The sequence below is a fragment of the Hippocampus guttulatus genome, chromosome 17 (assembly GCF_054856545.1).
Source record: "Hippocampus guttulatus isolate MCC_2025c chromosome 17, RoL_Hgut_1.0, whole genome shotgun sequence".
Taxonomy (NCBI): Eukaryota; Metazoa; Chordata; class Actinopteri; order Syngnathiformes; family Syngnathidae; genus Hippocampus; species Hippocampus guttulatus.
In genome coordinates, this window is record NC_141277.1 from 10,686,684 (window position 1) to 10,706,427 (window position 19,744).

The 19,744-nt window shown below is 40.8% G+C and overlaps 2 protein-coding genes across 12 annotated transcripts in view; both read right to left on the reverse strand.

Moving 5' to 3' along the window:
- LOC147192098 (protein unc-13 homolog B-like) overlaps window positions 1-19,744 on the reverse strand; it is a 52,798-nt gene that overhangs the window by 7,228 nt on the left and 25,826 nt on the right. For 10 of the 11 annotated variants that reach the window (XM_086135883.1, XM_086135881.1, XM_086135880.1 and 7 more), the window contains 22 exons: window positions 17,890-18,165; window positions 17,699-17,789; window positions 11,787-11,833; window positions 11,522-11,600; window positions 9,585-9,659; window positions 9,272-9,491; window positions 8,969-9,196; window positions 8,704-8,845; window positions 8,437-8,606; window positions 7,092-7,207; window positions 5,996-6,159; window positions 5,541-5,691; window positions 3,080-3,148; window positions 2,776-2,865; window positions 2,451-2,588; window positions 2,208-2,338; window positions 2,043-2,128; window positions 1,084-1,210; window positions 905-1,001; window positions 691-834; window positions 255-332; window positions 57-134 (listed from right to left, as the gene is read on the reverse strand). In XM_086135883.1, coding sequence (XP_085992009.1) covers window positions 57-134; window positions 255-332; window positions 691-834; window positions 905-1,001; window positions 1,084-1,210; window positions 2,043-2,128; window positions 2,208-2,338; window positions 2,451-2,588; window positions 2,776-2,865; window positions 3,080-3,148; window positions 5,541-5,691; window positions 5,996-6,159; window positions 7,092-7,207; window positions 8,437-8,606; window positions 8,704-8,845; window positions 8,969-9,196; window positions 9,272-9,491; window positions 9,585-9,659; window positions 11,522-11,600; window positions 11,787-11,833; window positions 17,699-17,789; window positions 17,890-18,165 — 2,797 coding nt within the window. Of the gene's footprint in view, window positions 1-56; window positions 135-254; window positions 333-690; window positions 835-904; window positions 1,002-1,083; window positions 1,211-2,042; window positions 2,129-2,207; window positions 2,339-2,450; window positions 2,589-2,775; window positions 2,866-3,079; window positions 3,149-5,540; window positions 5,692-5,995; window positions 6,160-7,091; window positions 7,208-8,436; window positions 8,607-8,703; window positions 8,846-8,968; window positions 9,197-9,271; window positions 9,492-9,584; window positions 9,660-11,521; window positions 11,601-11,786; window positions 11,834-17,698; window positions 17,790-17,889; window positions 18,166-19,744 lie in introns of those variants that run through there. The other variant, XM_086135882.1, reaches the window with a different exon arrangement.
- LOC147192099 (uncharacterized) lies at window positions 11,793-17,687 on the reverse strand. Its single transcript, XM_086135887.1, has 2 exons — window positions 12,841-17,687; window positions 11,793-12,313 (listed from the first exon to the last, which is right to left on the reverse strand). The coding sequence occupies exons 1-2, from the start codon at window positions 14,924-14,926 to the stop codon at window positions 12,261-12,263; spliced, it is 2,139 nt and encodes a 712-aa protein (XP_085992013.1). The 5' UTR covers window positions 14,927-17,687; the 3' UTR covers window positions 11,793-12,260.

Below are 19,744 nucleotides of genomic sequence, written 5' to 3' on the forward strand. Positions count from 1 at the left end.
GTTGTTATGACAGAGCAGGAGGGAGTTTTATATTGAGCGCCATCTCAGCCACATACCTGTTTGGCACCCATGCACTCAAACATCTTCTCCAACAGGATTCGCAATTGTTGCACGTTATTCATCAGGACGCAGGGCTGCACACGAGGAAAGACTTGAGTGAGATTACAATCATGGATTTGAGTTGATTCCAAATTTTGCAGAAGATTAACATCGAAACAATCCTGATGAATTTTTTTAGTAAAATGCCCACTTACGATTTTCTCCTTGTCAACGTAGGAAGGAAAACTCTTGTCAAGAATGGCACTGTACTTCAAAAGAACTTTGGCGATCGTCTGAAAAGGGAAGGAACAAAAAAAATGAACTTGAAAAATGAAATTATATCGAGAGATTTCCTGCCAGCTTCTCAGACAATATAATCACACACAGTCATTACACAAGGGTATCATGTTATAGTTTGGGGGTATAAAAAAAAGTGTCCTAAAATATTCTCCTTCATGCAAGAAAAATACCGCTGCACATTCTCTCCCCAATGGGAACACTGGCCGACCGAACAATGGTTAAAAATAAATGAATCAAATCTCAAATCGCTTGAAAAATACGTATGCCGTAAAAATGAACAATGTCATAACGTGCAATATGCGGTTGCCGAGTTGAAATTCAGCATGTTATAATAAAATCACGGTTTCCTACTTTGGAGAAGCGGCGGCTGTATTGTGCCATGACATTAGGGTCGGGGCATTCCAGTTTCTTGATGATCTCAAAGCTTTGGTTGAGCTGGGTAAAAATGTCCACCACAGAGCAGGAGAAGAGAGCGTGCTCAGACGTTTGCTGGAACTGTCAAGATTCCGCATGAGGATTAGAAGTTTGTACTCAAATATTCCGAAATGGTTCTGCGCCCTCTTACCCCATCTTTTTTGTCTCTCTCAAGGGCTCCGTGCATAAATTCCATTGATACATCCTCATTTTCATCCAACCACTGCAGCACAAATGGCAAGAACCATCTAGACCGAGAAAAAAGTTGTTGTTTTTCTTCCTGCCCATAACTTGTTTTTGCATTGCCCAATCAGTGAATTGATTACTTACGATGGGTAATCTGGAACCATATCTTTGAAGTTGGGTAGCTCCTTGACATATTCATTGTAGAGCCATTTCACTTTAAAGTGCAGGTTCATGTAGTCAGTACTTTTACACAGTCTGTTTTTTTCATGTTCTGGAGGAGGAAAAAGACAGCAAGTGTACAGATGCTTGATATGGTGGCATGAGAATTCAACAGCTGAGAAGCAAGCGATGCAAAGTAGTGGGTCAACAACAAGATAGGATAGAAATACGTCAATGTTATCCACAGAACCATTAACTTGCTGTATCGTTTCCAATTTGACTTCATTGGCCAAGGAGCTCTTCGAAACCAAAGACATTTGAAGTAACGATCATGCACCTGAGACACACACGTTTTATCCATCAACCAATTTGTGTTTGTGCTTCTCCTGTTTGGGACTATGGAAGACCGCGGCCTGTTGAAGCTGACTCGGGGTAAGACGCAGAGCCAAAAGAAGGGAGCACCATTTTGATTCTTTAACGTACGAGACGGATATTATTCTCCTGCCGTGGTACACATGGGAATATATCTTGGGGACATGAGCTCAATTACGACATAAAAGCTGTCACACACTTTGGGGAATGATGCGGCTTTGCTATGCGGCGGAAAATTGCTCGGACACTCCTGGGATAAGAGGCGAAGCATTTAAAATGCCTGCGTGACTGCATTCTTTGTTGCTTTTATCGTGTACTTTCTCGTCGGGAACTTTTCGATTCTCCGCACTTCCTTTTTGGCTGTTGTTGAGTAAGTCCATCCGTTACGAACAATGTGAGTTGACCAAACAGGCGTCAAATGAGGCCACTGGTTGCGTATGTTGCATCGTAAGTGCCAAAGAAGATACAGTGTACTTTAATCAAATTAAAACATTTATCTTGCCGAAACTGTGAATCATGATATAGCAAATCGAGGTAGCATAACTTTGCTAATCAACCCCAGAGTCGCTCACCTTCCATAGCATACTTTATGTCTTGCGCAAACAATGTCCACATGACTTCGGCTGACACCTTCCCGACATTCAATTCTTGAGGAAACCTAGAATCCATATCAAGTAATGTAAGAGACGAATAGAGGAATTCGAATCAATTCTGAGACCAACTGGTTAGACACGAACTGGTTCAGCACGGGGGTGTAGGAGTTCCTGTCCTCTTCAATGATGGAGACAATGAGCATAATGAGCTTGGGCCAGAAGTCCAAGTTCTTGATACTCGGACCTTGGTCCTCCAAAGAGACATCTTCCTTGCTCTGAATAAAAAAAATAAAATAAATAAATAAATAAAGGCCACACTCGACTGTCACTACGGGGACATTCCGGATCATTGCATGACAAAGGACTAATAATCAATGTGTGACTCACCATTTCCACAGGTTGGTACTGTTGGCTGTACAGATCATGGCAGCTATTGAAGATGTAGTCATAGGTGGAGTTGAGACAAGCCTTGACACAGTCTCGAACAACTTGGCTGGCTCTCGGTGGAGACTGTAACTCCTGGACCTGAACACCATATGGTGTAAGCAGCACTGGCAGTAAGAATACCTCACACAAAACCATGTTCAGTTTGTCTTTTTTTTCAGCCTATATTTATACATTGAACTGAAATTTAGTGCCCAAAAAGTTCGTCAACAATGTATGAAGTTGAAAAACGGACAGATAAAACCGTGTGTGAGTGCCAGCCGCTTACCTTCATTCTGAAGAATGTGATGCTGGTTAAAAGATCCACGGTGGATTTTAAATCCTGGAGGCGATCCTTGTTACTGGCAGGGAAGTGGTTCTATAAAAGCAAAAAAAAAAACGTTTTTGATGTATTTTAGTTGAAAGTAAATCCGCACTTCACTAAATGGGCTACGTAGCAACATTGGAGAGGAAATGAAGTTTTATTTGGTATGGTTTCAAAAAATGTTGCAATGCATTGCTTTGTCAGTTTGGACATGCAGACAGTCAAATAAGGTGGAAAAGAACCAAAATGACACGTAATTATTTCTTACCCTGTAGGTAGAGAGGTCAATGCGCAAGGAGTTGTGCAACTGGTCGAGAAGCTTAATAAAGCGTTCTTTCTGGAGAGGAGATCGTATTGAGAGGGTTTTTAGAAGAACACGGACTGAACATAAACGTGTAAGCCAAATCAATACTGTACGCAGCTGAAACAGAATAGAAAGTGAAAACATACACCGCTCACAAAATGTTAGGGATATTTTGCTCTTCAGGTGAAATTTATTGACGGATTCATAGAAACAAAAGTTTCTCAGGTCATTGAGGTTTTGGGGTGCAGAGTTTCGAGCCTCCGTACGGCGGCTCAGCTGATCCCACAGGTTTTCAATTAGATTCAGGTCGGGAGAAAGTGCAGGCCATTCCATTTGAGGAGCACCAGACTCCCATAACTGTCTCCAGCTTATTGATGTGACTTCAATAAATTGGAGCATTGTCATCTATGAAAATGAAATTAGGCCCCTGATGTTCATGTATGGGCACAATCGCTGGATTAATAATGCTGTTCGGGTCATATGGGCTTTTGACAAAGCATAGGGCAGTTCTGTACCGACTGAACACACCTGCCCACACTGTAACACTGCCACCACCAAAAAGCTCGGCTGGTGACAACAGTGGCCGATGCAAAGCGCTCTCCTTGACGTCCCCAACATCTTGTTGTCATAATTTCTGCTCAACATGAATTGAATTTCATCCGAGAACAGCACTGAGGCCCACTGATTCCTTGCAAATGCTCCCTGGCACATGCAAGAGGGTGACGCCTGTGTCTGGTGGTGTGGTCAGGTACCCTTGCAGGTGGTCTAGCACGCAGACCACACTGACATAAACGTTTTGGGTTTCATGGTCTGATGTGACACTTGGGTGCCTCTCATCTCCCTTCAACGTTCCTGGAGTTGAGTGGTGTGCTGATGACACTCTAAACTCAGTGGCCACTTCTGTCTGAAAACATCCTGTTTGAGGTACTGCTGATCCATTGTTAGGTGTCGTCTTGGTCTCATGATGTCAAAATGTGAACAGCATGATGATGACTGTTTAAACACCAGTTCTAATTGAACCAGAACATTTTTGGTCCATTCAAAGATCAAAAGCCTGCTGTGAATTTTGCCGTTAAGCTCCCTTTATAGAACAGCAACTTGTGCAAAAAGTACTGAAACATCGGACTGGTGCAGTCAAAAGCTTAGCGAAGGTCACATTAAGTTCACCTGTAAAGGTTTGAATGCATTTTAGGCTCGTCCTGATATTTCACCTGAAAGCCAAATGTCCCTAACTTTTTGTGAGTAGCGTATCGTATTTTTCGCACGGTAAGGCACTTTTGACTACAAGGCGCACTTTCAATGAGTGGCCTATTTTAAAACTGTGTTCATGTATAAGGCGTACTGCATTATAAGGCGTAGCGCAGGGGTCCCCAACTGCCGGTCCGCAGGGCATTTGGTACCGGGCCGCACAGAAAGAACTTGCCTTAATTCCGTTTTATTTATTTCGCAATACGAATGATGTTTTATTTTGAAAAATTACCGGATTCTCCGTTACATCCGTCTGTGTCACGCTTGACACACGTCAAGCCACGCTTCTCCATCACGTGACCGATTACGCTAAAAACAAAACGCCGGAGCTCGCAAAATGAGTAAAAAAACTGCTGGAGATCTCAAATGACGGCGGCCTTAAAAGTACGTTCAAGACAATTGGATTAAAGTTATGGCTGAATACTCTGAGATCGCCACAATAGCACTGCTGCTATTTCCGACATCCTACCTGTGTGAGGCGGGGTGTTTCTGCAGCAACGGCGACTAAAACAAAATTACGAAGTAGACTGGACATAAACCACACACTTGAGGTGTCATTGTCTCCTATTATCCCGAGATGGGACCGTCTGGTTGCAGAAAATCAAGCTTGGGGCTGTGGTGAGTCGTCATTTTCATGCACTTTGAATTTGCGTTGTATCGTATTTTGAAGGCATTAAACATTACCATAGCGATCAGAGTGTTGCGGCCAGATTAGACGCTCCTTGTGTTTATTATTATATTTCGAAAACACCACAGTTTTCATGCAGCTCATACCATATTATTCTGTTGTATTATTTCCGCCACACCTTAAATGCCGGTTCCTGAAAATATTGTCAGACATAAACCGGTCCGTGGGGCAAAAAAGGTTGGGGACCCCTGGCGTAGAGAATACAAGCGACAATAGTGGCTGCGGTTGTGTTATCCATCCACTACATGGAGCTACGCCAAAGGGAATACAATACAATACAGCTTCATTTATATCGCACGTTCACAACCGCTGCAACAGTCAGAAAGCGCTTTACAGAACCTTTAAAATACTACGTCCAAGAACTCTGAATATTGATCCATATATAAGGCACATTGGATTATAAGGCACACTTGAGAAAACCGAATGCTTTTAGGTGCGCCTTATAGTGTGGAAAATACGGTATTTGTGTCTGTGTGTGTCTGTACAAACCCCAAAATTGGAGGCCGCAAAACGGTCAGAGGCGGACACATTGGTGGAGGCGGTTGTGTGAGCGTAGAAGGCGTTGATGTTGGCGAGCAGCGTGCTCATCACCGCAGGAACCCCGGGGCACATGTATTTAGAAGACAGGCAAGCAAAGTGCCTGCAAATAGCAGCATAGGAAACTAAATGACAAATTCAACGCTAAAGCATCTTACTACTTTGATTCATGCTCAAGCTTGTCCGTTACCCATCAAGGGGTTTGTTTCAACACAAATATCTGCATCATTAATCGTGCAGAAGCAACCTAGCAGCATTAGGCTGACGAATGAAAGCTACCAGGAAATGCAGTCACCCAACAAATAATTTACAGAGTTTTAACTCATTTGGAGGCTAATATTCAATGCCGAGGAGGGATGAACTAAATGTCGGGTGAAATGATGGCACATTTGTGATCTCAAACGTACGTCATGGCCTGGTAAATTGATTCGATTCCGTAACGCATGGCAAACTCATCCACGATGTCTTGTGGCACGTCATCAAAGTAAACTTTCCATGCGTCGTCTCCGCGTGCCTCTGGGATTTTCACCACACCATGTCCATGGATATCTGTAGAGTGGTGGAACAGGTTCTAGGTGGAATAAAAAGCGTTCAATCCATTAGTCGTCGTTGTATGCATGTTCTATTGTGACATTTCATTCTTAAGAAGGAAAAAGGAGGAAACGTTCTCAACTGAAAGAAGACCATTGGGAAATACAGTGCAATCCAAAGCATTTCAGTGCATGAGTCAAGTGTAATCATCGGGTTCAGTTAAGTGACAAATAGGACAATGTTCATGTACTCAGGAATGGAATGCTGCTACTCTGACTTTAGGTGGAAGTTCTCCCAAACTGTATTGGACCATGGCCTAATTAAAAGTCACCATCAACTTCTTTCATTTTCGGTTAAGGGCCCAAATGAGAAATGAGTGTTTTTCATGGAAGTTATGTTTATGTGTGTGGGCGTGTGCCTGTGTGTGTGGGTGTGCACTTGTGTGTGTGTGTGTTGCGCATTAAAATGTAATGACTTGACCCAACTTGCTTGACGTTTTTTCCAAAGTACCTTGAGGCTGAAGGATATGACTTGAGATCTGAATATATGTGACTTACTCCCATCTCTGCCACTAAATCAGCTATAAGTGTAAAATCTAATGGGCTCTAATTGCAAAGGCTTTACCCCCCCCCCCCCCCCAAAAAAAAACAGTGCCTTTACAAAGGTACATTTCATGTTTGATTGACACTCGCAAGAAAGACAAAAACTGATTGAACAACATTTTCTTGAAGTTGTAATGAAGTTCGCTTTTGTGAAGTTGCTAAGGATGTGTGCTGTGTGTGCAGGTTGTTGTTTTGACTCCTCAAACAAGCATAGAGAGGCAATACTAGTCCCCAAAAGAGTTGTTGTAACAAGGTTGTGCGCGGTGACCTTTCCAAAAGCTAAACAAATCGAATGCTCTACAGGCGGTGTCCACGATGTACTACTGACGTCTTTTAAATTGACCGTCTGCTTTGTGAATTATTAAATTACCTCATGCAAACAGGTATACTGCACATGGTATGGCGCCACCTTCTCCTCCCCCTTGATCTCCACGTTGATTTGCAGGCGGATAGCCCCTGACACGGCTGACTTGTCTGTCCTCTTCTCTGTAATTTAACACAAAACTAGGTCAGATAAAACAAATGCGGTGCCAGACGAAAACCTGGTTAACACTCAGCTCTTCAAAATCTATTTGCATGGCACATCAGTGGTTCCATTTTGATGGAGCTGTTGAGCACGCGGTTGCTTCTAATAAAAGCTCTCAAGAGTGAGGGTGGTGGGGATACAGAAGTGGTGGGCTGTATGGATCTGTGTCTGTTCACCGAAGACATGAGCGGGGGTTTTTCTGTAGGCGGAGCGCCTTGCGATTCAACCCTGCTATTTGCTCTGACAAGCTCACCATTAAGGGTAATTCATACATGTCATTGGAACGGTCGATTTCTAACTCGAGCATGGCTACTTGATAATCACACATAAGGAGGAGAAAGATGGCGGGGGGTGAGAGGTTTCTTGGCGTATTTTGGACCAGATGATGAAGAAAAGGAACATTTTGTTAAATGTATCAGTATTTGAATGACTTAATTTCTTCCTGCTCCAAAATCTTCTCACCACCTTAATTATGCCAATATAAATGACATTAGTGCACCAGTGTCCTGCTAAGTTGGTTGAGTATGTTAATTTTAAAGCTCGGTAGCATGCCTGTTTTATCACAATTATTATTTTTTTTTTTTTGGTGTGTGTGTTTGCTTCTATTGTACCGGTTCAACCTTGAAACAGCCTGTTTCCGCCTTATTGGTCGCTTTTCCTTGACACTTTTTCAAGGCCATGTAGTGAGAGTGGAATCTTTCCTCTGAACTTCTACCAAACTGGATTGAAAACATAGCCTGAGGAGGGTCCGGACTTCACTGTGATCTGATTGTCCGACAGATGTCGGCCCTTCTTTAAGCGATGCAGCAAGTAACTCAACTGCACAAGCCCATTTTGTGGTTTTAAGCGAGCAAGAAAGCTGGCCGAGCCGGCTGCCGTCATAAAACTACACCATACATACAGTATATTGTGCTTTACAGCAGCACTTAACCATATTTACAAGTTCATATATACCAATTGGATGAAATAGTAAAGCTTGTGGTAATTTCTTTTTGCAAGTAGCAGGCACCCCACCGAGTCCACTCGAGTGAATGACAGTGAGCCCCCTCTTTCAATACTGTATATTATATAGAGACTTAAAATAAGGGGCTGCACAACTTCACAGAGTACAAAAACAAAAAAACAAAAACAAGCACCAATTCAACAATCAATCTTCCATTTTCTTTCAATGTACAGTAAATACACTGACCCAGATTGTACCAGACATCCATTTCTCCACTCAGTGTTCGGACTTCAATAATACTCTGGCCAAGGAAATCATCAGATTCTCTCTTAAGACGTTGCTTAACTCTTGACTTGATGTCATCATCCTCATCCCACACCCGCACCTTGATTCTGTCTGACGAATTGTGGCATTCACTAATGGAAAGGTAAATGAATGAATGAATACATGCAAAAGAAAATGTCTCAAATTCACTCATTTGGCCGGATTAACCAAGATAAAATTGTTACTCACAAGTGATATTTCTCCTCCCACACTGGATTGAGGTTGCCATAGATGGTCTTGGTCCTCTTCTTTGTCTTGCCCACCTGCACTGTGACATACGGATCACTGGATCCTGTCTTATCCTTTGCCTGAAGTCCTTGGGCACAAACAACTAGAATATTGGTGGAAAAAAGATGAGGAAGAAAAGAAAATAATCCATTGTCAGTTATTTCTATTGCATGATATGTTTTCATCATTTCTGGTGAAATTATTTTAGTTCTAGTTATGGGCCCACCTGTGATAGTGACCTTGGCAGACCACTTTGACGTACCATCTAGTACGCTTTGTTTGATTGCCTTCATCTGCTGAGAATGAAGAGTTTTGCTGATAATAAAAACTTCCCTGATAAGTTCAAAAATTTCAGGTTTGTTCCTTTCCCTGATCTTCATTCTGTCCTTCATTGCCATGATGATATTCTGAGTGCGGTCCTCAGCTCCATGTTTAGAACTCTTCTCGGCAGCGCCTAGTCATGAACCAGTTAAAGAGTGTGTGAGTACGGAAATATAAAGCGAAAATGGCAAATTGTACACATACTCACGTTGCAGACAGTCAGCATTCAGCAGTTCCTGACACTTTTCGTGACACTTGACACCACACTCTGAGCAGCGGACGCCTTGTCGCGCAATTCCCCACAGCAGCCCCTCACACTCATAACAATACGTGGGCGTTGTGGCGGTCCACACTTCAAAGTTATGTGGTGTGGTGCATGATATTGGGTAGATCAGCGCTTGAAGGGTTTTCTTGTACACGTGGTTTTTCTGTTTTGTTCCGGAAGCAGAGAGAGAAAATAGTAACGTTAACAGAATAATGGTGGAAACTCTTGACCTCAATCTCATTTTTGTCGAGCTCACCAGCTCCTCATCCTTGATGGAAGATCGCGCAGCCATCGCAGATGCGATGCCTGCCTTACGAGCTTGGACAAGGGACTGGAGAACAAGGAGAATGTTATGGTAATCGTTTAACAAACAGTATTTATAAACACATATATTCATAACCCACAACCAAACCAAACTGTGCGAGATTACTAAAACGGAGGCCAGTGTTTTGAGGGAGGTGGAAGGTTTGAAAGGGTAGGTTTGTCATTTTCCCCAGGGCATTACCCAATGGTCAGAAAGTCACTGTGAGAAATATTAGGTTAAAGGAACTACAGAAGTGAGGATTACGATGAAGTGTTAAGTTGGATATATAAAACAAAGAGCCATGAGAGTGTTAGTTTATTCGGGGTCATTGTTGTTCATTTTGTGGAACGATGCAAGCCCATAAACACATCGGCAAAATTGGCGATATGCCATGACAGAAAAAAAAAATAATAATAACGATTTAAAAAAATACAGTGGTCACTGAAATAAACTGGCAAAGGTAAACACTACAAATAAAGTTGCAAAAAATTGGCATTGCTTTTAGCCTTTTTTTTTTTTATTTAAATTTTTGTTGCACATCCTTTTTAGGAGATCAATGCAATCAAATGACTTTGGTAACTCTTAATGAGCCTTACATGTGTCGTTATTTTGGAACAACTCTTGTGCAAATTGCTCCAGCTCTCTCAGGTTACAGAGTGTGCCTTCGCCTAGATGTAAGTTCCAGCTCCTTCCGCGGATGCACAGTTGGATTTTCATCTGGAGTGGCAGATGGCTAGGACAGAATGTTTTGTTCTTAGCCATTTGTAGGTGAGTTTTACGGTGAGTTTGGGCCATTATCCTGGAATGTTGCTCAGACCAAGGTTTCTGACAACGGGGAATGCCCCAGAATGTCCTCATAGTCTCGAGATTTCATTATATCCTGCACAGACCAAAGACCGGTCGGAAGTAGTAAAGCAGCCCCGGAACATAACAGCGCCTCCTCCGGGTTTAATTTTAGGAACAGTATTCTGTTCTTGGAATGTTCTCGTTGACATGTAAAGATGATGTGACTTGGTTAAAATAAATAAATAAATAAATAAAAATAAAGCCCCAGCTTTGTTTATTTAGTCTGTCCCAAGTACATTGTCCAAGGGGCTTTGCGGCTTTGCACGATGCAATTAGGCAATTACCACAACTGCCATGTTTTTTTTATTATTTCAGTGACCATAGTAAGTTTTTAATTCTTTAACACAAGGCTACCAAAAACGTTGCCCTTGTGTGGAGGAGTGGAATTTTTTTGTGGGAAAGCATCTTTAAATAACACTGGTTATAATAATAATAATAATAAGAAGAAAGCGAAGCATTGTAATCTTAAAAACTTCAAACTCAAAATAGAAATCTCAAACATCTCATGTGCTAGAAAAAAAGTAAATATTTTTTAAATCGTCATGAAAAAAGTCGTTTAGGGACAAAAAGACATGTTATCCAGTGTCAATGAAAAGATGCATGTAAATGCATTCATTTCTAAATCACACGAAGGCTCCAATTAAAGAGAAAAGAACAACATGCTGCGGTTATTTTGGTTAGAGGCAAGTCGTGTTTTGTTTATCCAACTTGATATTTTACTGGATTCTAATAACTTACCATAGCCTGACCAGGCAGATAGAATGCATTCAAGAGAGTTGTGGGGAATAGTTTCAGGTTTAAGAGAGGAGGGAGAGAAAAATTAGCAGCTTGTTTTCATATGCGTTTCAATGATAACACTCTCATCAAATCTCAAAACCAATAAATAGCTGGGCTCCCAAACATGAAAATGAACTCACAAAAAGTACAAACCATGCAGTCAAAAGACCAATAACATGTACAGGATACACACACACGCACACACACTAGACGAGTTTAAAAAAACAAACAAAAAAACAAACAAACAGGAATATGTATCTACTGACCACATCGCTAACCAAGGCGATAGGCTTCTTTTTACGAAGGTCTGGCATGCTGTCAATCCCATAAAGCCCCGGTCCACCACTGTTGTCAGACAAAAACAACACATTTGCGAATGGAGTTTGATTATTATTATTATTATTATCATCAACTTTTAGATTAGAAAGGTACATCATTACAGCCCAAATCCAAAACGTAATGCACTTAATTTAAAATAGGGCTATAATTCATAGACTTTCAAACAAATGTTTCCAACACTGTTTGACTTACCTTGGTTTTACCCAGGCCTGTCTTACACTGGATTCGTCATGACAAACCTGCGAGATTTAAAATATGAGTAGTGAGAACATTTGCAAAGGTTAAAAAAATCCAATTAAGTTTTGAGACGGGGAGGAATGAAACATGCATTTGGTTGAGTTTCACTTTTCTGATTTTAGATGGAATACCACACAAAAACACAACCAAACAAACAAAAAACATTCAACTGTATAAGCATGTTTAATGATTAAATAAATAATGAAAGACATTTGCACAAACTATACATTTGTTGAAACAGTTTCACAAACAGATTGATTCCTCACAGTCACCAAAATGATTCCACACTTTAAATTCGGTGTAAAGACTTTCTACAGTGTAATCCATCAATAAGCGCAGTGACAAGAGTTGATGTGTGGGGGGGGGGGGGGGGGGGGGCAGCATAAAAAGTAAAATGGGGCATAAAAAGAAAAATGCTTTTTTAAAACTTTAATATGGAGTTAATAGAACAGGAGCAACCTGATCTTCTTCTTGCACAGTTTCTGTGGAGAAAGTAAGGAAAATCCCATGACTTTAAATCAAAATTGGCAAATGTGTACATTTTCAATGTGTGCCATTAAGATGCATTTCATTTTCAACACGTACACACAGACACACACACACACATGTATATATATATATATATATACACACACACACACACACACACAGTCAAACCTTGGTTTTCAAACATCTCGGTTCTCGACCAATTCGGTTTTTGACCAAAAATTTCGAATTTTTTATGCCTCGGATGACAATCAAATTTCAGTTCTCGAACAAACTGAGCGCACTTGAATGCACCACTTGATTTCTCGCCTTCCTTACACGAGGAAATGACGCTTCCTCAGGTAGACGAGGAAGTGACGCTTCCTCGTGTCGCTTTCCATTGTGAGCAGACGTGTTCAAGATTTAATTTTTTTTTTTTTAAAAGAGCGTGGTTTCGGTTTTCGAACAATTTCGGTTTTCGAACAGCATTCTGGAACGGATTATGGATGAAAACCGAGGTTTGACTGTATATATATAAAATTACCTTTAATACATGTCTCCTGAGATCGGAATCCTTGAGAACCTTGAGAACCACAAGACCCCTGAGAACCTTGCGTAGACTGGGACAGCCTCTGATGAATCTGCCTCTTTTCTCGAAGAATGCGCTGGAACTTCGCTATACGTGCTTTGTGATTGGCATCGGTAGGTTTTCCGACCTCCTCAACGTTGTTGATTTCACTTGGAGAACCGAAGGGTACTTTGTCTGAACTGGGCGATGCATCCAATGGACTCTCACACTGGATGACCAGGCAAGAATTTGGTTTCAGGTAAAGCCCGGACGTTTCCAATTTAATTTGATATTCTTCTTTGCTTTGTAAAACCTCAATATCCTTTCTGTTTGTTTCAGTTGACAGAGTGTGGCCTGCCTCTTGGTGCAATGCTTGAGGTGAACATGACTCTTTCTCCAGTATCTGTCCATAATCCCTAAAGTCTAAGGTCTCACTGTCATCATTGGTGGGGACACATGAAGTGTGATTGTTGGACACTTTTTCTGTGTGACAAGCAGCGATGATCGACTCTGTTGCTTCATCGGCACATGTAATGAGGCACAGAGATGCTTCTGAGATATCATCTTCCAAATTGTCAGGGTTGAGCACGTCAAACTGTTTCAGCGCCCCCTTTACAGAAGACCTAAAACTTAGTACCGCCTTGCTAAAAGTTGGAATATCAAATCCTAACCTCTGAGAAATCTCAACAGAATGTTGTGACAAAGATTCTCCTCCATCATCTATTGAGATGCTGTGATCTGTCCAGTCCCAGTCCCTCTCCAAACTCTCTGCTAATCCCAGTTCATGAGTGTCACCAGATGGTGGATAGTCATTGCACAGTGAATGAGGCTCCAGGTGACCACCCTCACCGTCTGTCAACAGCTCATTGGAAAAATTCATGGAGGAACACTCTCCCTCTGCTTTTGCACAAGCTTCCATGTCGTCGTACCCTGACTTCTGTGAGTAGGGGTACTGAACGGAACAGACACATGCCAAATCTGTTTCATCCTTCTGTAGTCCTTTATTTCTGTTGTCCAAACTAGGAGAACATGACGGAGAGTTGTAATGAATTCCAAAAAGTAATGAGAGGTGTTCAGAACTAGCGTGTGAAGAATGACCCGGTGTGCTGCTTTGTGTTTCTGTACAACAGTAGTCCCAAACATGTAATTCTTCACTGTTTGCAGAGGAGACTTCACCCTCACTCCAATCTCCCTCCCCACAGATATTGAACTGTTGATAATCAGCAGGCCACCTGTCAAGCTCTGGGTCAGCACAAAGAAATCCTGCATCTGAGCAAGGACAGGATGACAAAGTGTGGTTACTTCGGTAGTCCTGACATTGATGAAGACAAAGGAGCTCTTGTTTTGCAGCACAAAGAACTTGTATATTTGAGCTTTGCAATGCCATCTCTTGGACTGGTTGTTGGTTGGACTGGTGGGCAAGGTGACTGAGAGTCGATTGCTTGGAAGTTCTATGAGACGGTAAACCACCAGAAATATTTCCATGTTTTTTCCAATCAGGCGGTAGAGCAGTGTCTCTTTTGAGAGGTGACGTTACAGCATTCTGTCTTCCCAGGCTTCCTCGCCTGGTTCTACGCGTTTGAGAAACTGGACTACAGTGAGGTGCAGCAGAAGCTCCAGAGTATAACTCATCAATTTCACTTAGCACTGCATCAACACAACAAGACACTTCATCCACTGAACCTCGTACAGACGTTAGATACTGCCTCAGGTCTGATATTTCCTCCTGGATCTTATTTATGCCTTTCAGCTCTTTCAGGATATGATCCACTATATTATTCGAGCCTTGGTCCTCGTCTTGTTTAGTTTCCTCAATCTGGATATTTTTTATTATATGAGGTATATGAGTATCTTTCACAGCAGAAATCCCAGACTCAGAATCAGAACAGCTGTTCATTCGTGATTGAGTAAAGGACTGATTGGCCTCCAGTGTGTTGTTCTGGGGCGGTATGTTGAAACTTTGTTCCACCAGGAGACCCATGGGGGATTGCGGAAGAACGTGAACTACTTTTATGTTGTGCTCATCTTGTCCATCGAGGCGTCCTTTGGGGAACATCTCCATGAAGTGACGCTCTTGCTTAGCTATGTCCGCTTGAAGGAAAAAAACACTGCGATTCCACAGCAATACATCTTCCGATTAATGTAAGCAATCATCTTCTGCACCTGGCAAGGTCAGACAAAAGAAAATCAGTTCTATGATTATTAGCAAAATAGTAACAATACTAAAGCATTGACTTAAACTCGATGTTTGCAAGTATAACAAAATTCAATTTCCTTCAGAAAATTCAGAGCCAATATTTATTATTTTTTTAATTGTACCTTAGAGAGTAGAGACCAGAGTTCCCCAAACTTAGGATAGGCACCCAAAATGGGCCGTGGGTGAATTCTAAGAGTAAGACGCTGGAAAATGATGAGTTGATCATCAACAAGCAATGGCTTTCCAACGTCTCGTATTCTTAACCATACATGTATGCAATGCAGATGCTGGGCAACACAAATTTTATTTTAATTTTGCCAGGTACCAAATTCCTAATTCCTAGGTCTTGAGACTAAAAAAAAAACAAACAAACAAACAAACATCAAATAGGAAATTCCTGGAATAGACAATCTCCAATAGGGTAGGCTGGCAGCAGTGTAGAGATACATTCTATCAGGCTCACAACTTGCATGCAGCTGCTTTGATCTCTGTAATTGCAATGCTTTGGGAACACAGCAATTAGATGACAAGTCAAATGTCTGTGCTTCATGTCCTGTTTCAGCTATACCAGCTGCTTTACTGGATTGCTCTGGTCCAACCCTTTTTCGATACCACAGTTAACATTGATCAGTACAAAAGTGAAAAAATATATATATTTCATGGCATTACGTATTCACAATTACCAACTTACATGAGCCAATCAAATGACATTTTGAATGGTGATGTTTTTTAAATTCATACTGTATGTCCAGTGATTCATATTGTGCTTACAGAAGACTCTGTATGAAACAATAACAATTAATATGTTACAGATAAATAAAATACCTCATTCACGAATACATATACAGTATAGTAATACTGAATAAGTATATAACTGTAAAATGGATCTGCAACTTCAAAAATAAATAAATAAAAAACCCTTACCTTCTACTGGGAGGTGGAAAAATAAACGAAGAAGAACCCGATTCAGATTCATCACGGGGGATCCATTTAACTGATGTGACGGTATCCTCCACAGCTGTACAATGGATTTGTTGGTGTGCCCGGTTTAAAGACTATTCTTAAACTTGTTGAGGATCGAGTTTCCACATTGATCCTACTGGATTGTTATGTCAGACGATTGGGGAAAGCAGTTTACACATCACATGATAATGCCACTATCCCGAGATTCCCCACCCTTTTGTGCTCTCGCTGCTTTCTCACTCCCCTCTGGCAGCGTAATTCAGCACAGAGAAGATTTGAGGTTGAGTCTCAGTCTTATCGCTGTATCAGGTGCTGCCACATTTCTTATTTATATTCAGCGTCGGGTGTGTACTTAATTTTCCATGAAAACCTGTATGGGTATGCCGTAATCATCGTGCAATAGAATCGAGAATACTTATTCTAATTCTTCTTGGATATGAAACAGTTGAGTAATGACTCGGAAAATATCTTGTTCAAAAATGGCCTTTGCAGACATGCATCATATTTTTAAATGTGATGCTCAAATTATAAAAATGCCTTTCAGACTACGTCATTAAGCAACTAGGGATGGACATGACAATTTATAGTAAAATTAAATGTCAATTTGCATACAGCGGCCCGGTAGTCCAGTGGTTAGCACGTCGACTTCACAGTGCAAAGGTTCAATTCCAGCTCCGGCCTCCCTGTGTGGAGTTTGCATGTTCTCCCCGGGCCTGCGTGGGTTTTCTCCGGGTGCTCCGGTTTCCTCCCACGTTCCAAAAACATGCTTGGCAGGCTGATTGAACACTCAAAATTGTCCCTAGGTGTGAGTGTGGGCGTGGATGGTTGTTCGTCTCTGTGTGCCCTGCGATTGGCTGGCAACTGATTCAGGGTGTCCCCCGCCTACTGCCCGAAGACAGCTGGGATAGGCTCCAGCACCCCCCGTGACCCTAGTGAGGATCAAGCGGTTCGGAAAATGGATGGATGAATTTGCATACAATACAGTCAAGGTACACCGTCTCGGCTCTGATCTCCTCTTAGGAAAGCAATAGTTTGCCTTCTTTTTAATAAATAAACAATGAAATAAACGATCCAGACAACTGCAACAATAACAGTTTGAACATTCTGAATTACTATCTTATAAAAATGATCACTAGAAAGAAAGTAGCTCTGTGGTGTGTGTTGTTGTTGTTTTTTTTCGTGCTGTGCTGATATTTATTTTCAACTGAGCTTGAGACACTACCAAAAGTATTCCTTTGAGCCATAACGTCTGTAAGCCAGAGGCTGAGCTGCACTGTCTTTGTTTACAGAGTACGAAGTAGTTACGCTTCCTGCAACCTACCCCATTATGTATGGTGTGGAAACTTAAGTTTTCATCATTTTGCATTTTTCATGAGTTTTTATTTCATACTTTTTTTTAAATTTAGTTGATAATGTACAGTAAAATGTAACCTTTGTTAATCAAATACCTGTCCTGTTACACTGTCAAAAGAATGATGTGGGATACATGTAAAATTTTATCCTTGAAGGATTATAATGAATAATCATAAAATAATTTCGATGAGTATAGAAAACAGATGGATGGAATAATGAAAGAGGGAAATTTCTATTTGCAGTATGAATGGTAGAGGAAGAATGATGACATACTTGCATTAAAAAAATAAATAAATAAATAAATAAATAAAAAAAACATACCTCCCGAAGTTGAACCCTGACTTTATTGATCGCTCTCAACCAACGAACTCTGGATGGAGAAAACGGTAAAGGTGACCCTTCATCATGAAACCTGGGACACATGAATTTATGAGCGTGAATAAGAGCAATTACCGGACAAATACATATTTTTTTAGGTATTCGTTAAACATTGTTGTTGAAGAAAAACATACCTTTGAAGTTTTGAGAACACTTTCTCTGTTGGAGTTTCATTTTGCAAGTGTTGTCGCGTGTTGAAGGACGGCTGAGCTAGAACCTTTTGGCCAACGGCAGACTGTGCGTTGGTTGTCAAATGTCCGATTGAGGAGGGATAGATGCTCGTGCTGTGATAGGAGTGGAAGGATTCTTCGAGTTCAGAGCCTCCGGTGCTTTCGTGACCGATCTCACTCAGCTGAGAGCTGGTCTGACTCAGGTTTCCTGATGACCCAAACCGACTACTTTCTGCTGGACTAAATTGGAAATAGAGGGAAATAATCAATATGAGAATTTAAAACAACAAAAACAAATTCTGACTCAATTAAAAAATGACAATGTCTCTATCATTTGTGATTACTGCATATTTCTGGATAGCTTTTCTAGCGGGGTTAGATAAGTGGGGATTGTTGTCGTAAACATTTTCCAAGAATGTTGCCTTTAGATGTTCAATGCTGTTGAAACATTGATGAAATTCCTGAATTTGGAATAATGTTGTGATGTGTGAGCCCCACTGATCTACTAAGAATTACATGAAATCCGATTTGATCAAGGTTTTTTTTTTCTTTCTTTTTTTTTTTTTTGCTTTGCTTGCTCAAAAATCTTTCTAAAAACTAAAACAAGTGTTGTATAGACACAACACACAACCTAAAAAAGATACCAAACCTTGAAGGGACATTGTGGCATGTTGAAAAAATTTCGAAATAGAAACATTAAATATATGTTAGCATTTGCATAAAGTGTTGCACATGCATCGACCATGGCTCTTACAAGTTATAGATGCTATGTTGAAATTCTGGGAGTAATGCTCTTTAGGTCCTACTAATAACAATGAATACTGCTGATCACAATTACCTCTGCACATTTCATTGTTTTCATTTGATTGACTGCTTTTTTTTTAAATTACGCTAAGCGTGTATCATACATGCCTAGCGTAATTCAAATGGTGGGCAAAATATAAACATCGATGGCACTTGATCTGCATCACAGCAACAGTACAGTACACTACAGTAGATGCACAATGATATACTTCAATGAGTAACAATGTACCAAATTTAGAGTGGAGATTCAGCCACGTGCTAGTTACGCGCGGCACTGACTCAATGTCTTTAGTAGACGTCTCCATGAAATGAGGAGATTGAAGGGCATCGCCTCATGACCCCAAAACATTTCTACCTCCTCCAAAATAAATTTGAAATGTGGAATTTGAGAAGAGGGCAGCTTTGTTTTGACAGCACTGTAAAAACAGATTTGATGGAGCCCTAATAGTGAATCACAAATCACCAACAATTATAGATGACTTCAAATGAATTAAGAATGAAATATGCATAGGTGTGATTAATGTATCATTTGTATACATCTATGTAATTGTGACACTCAACCTGAGAGTTAAAAATTGAGAGTTGATAATTACCAGGATAGTATATTTATATACAAAAGGGGTACAAATAATTCACAAATGAAATATGGAAAAAGGAAACCAAAGCATGTATCGTATCAACTAGGAATATGAAAAACAAAAGTGATTCCCATGGTCAAACACATTTTCCGTACAGATGCTGTCAACAATCAACAGCAAATGACAGTCCACAGAAAAAAAATTCATTTGCTGAAGCAATTTTACAGAAGCCCTCCAAAAGGATGACCTCAATTTGTAAGAAGAATAATTAAGAAACAATTGCAACAGAAAACGTCTTGATTCATGAATGGTCTGTAATGCACCGGTAAATTCAGCTTCTGCGCACATGGTTGATTCTGTGCTCTGGTTAATATTTTCAAGCAGTACCCTCAATTCTTGAAACACGGACAGGTATTAATTGGGTGCTTGAAATGTCA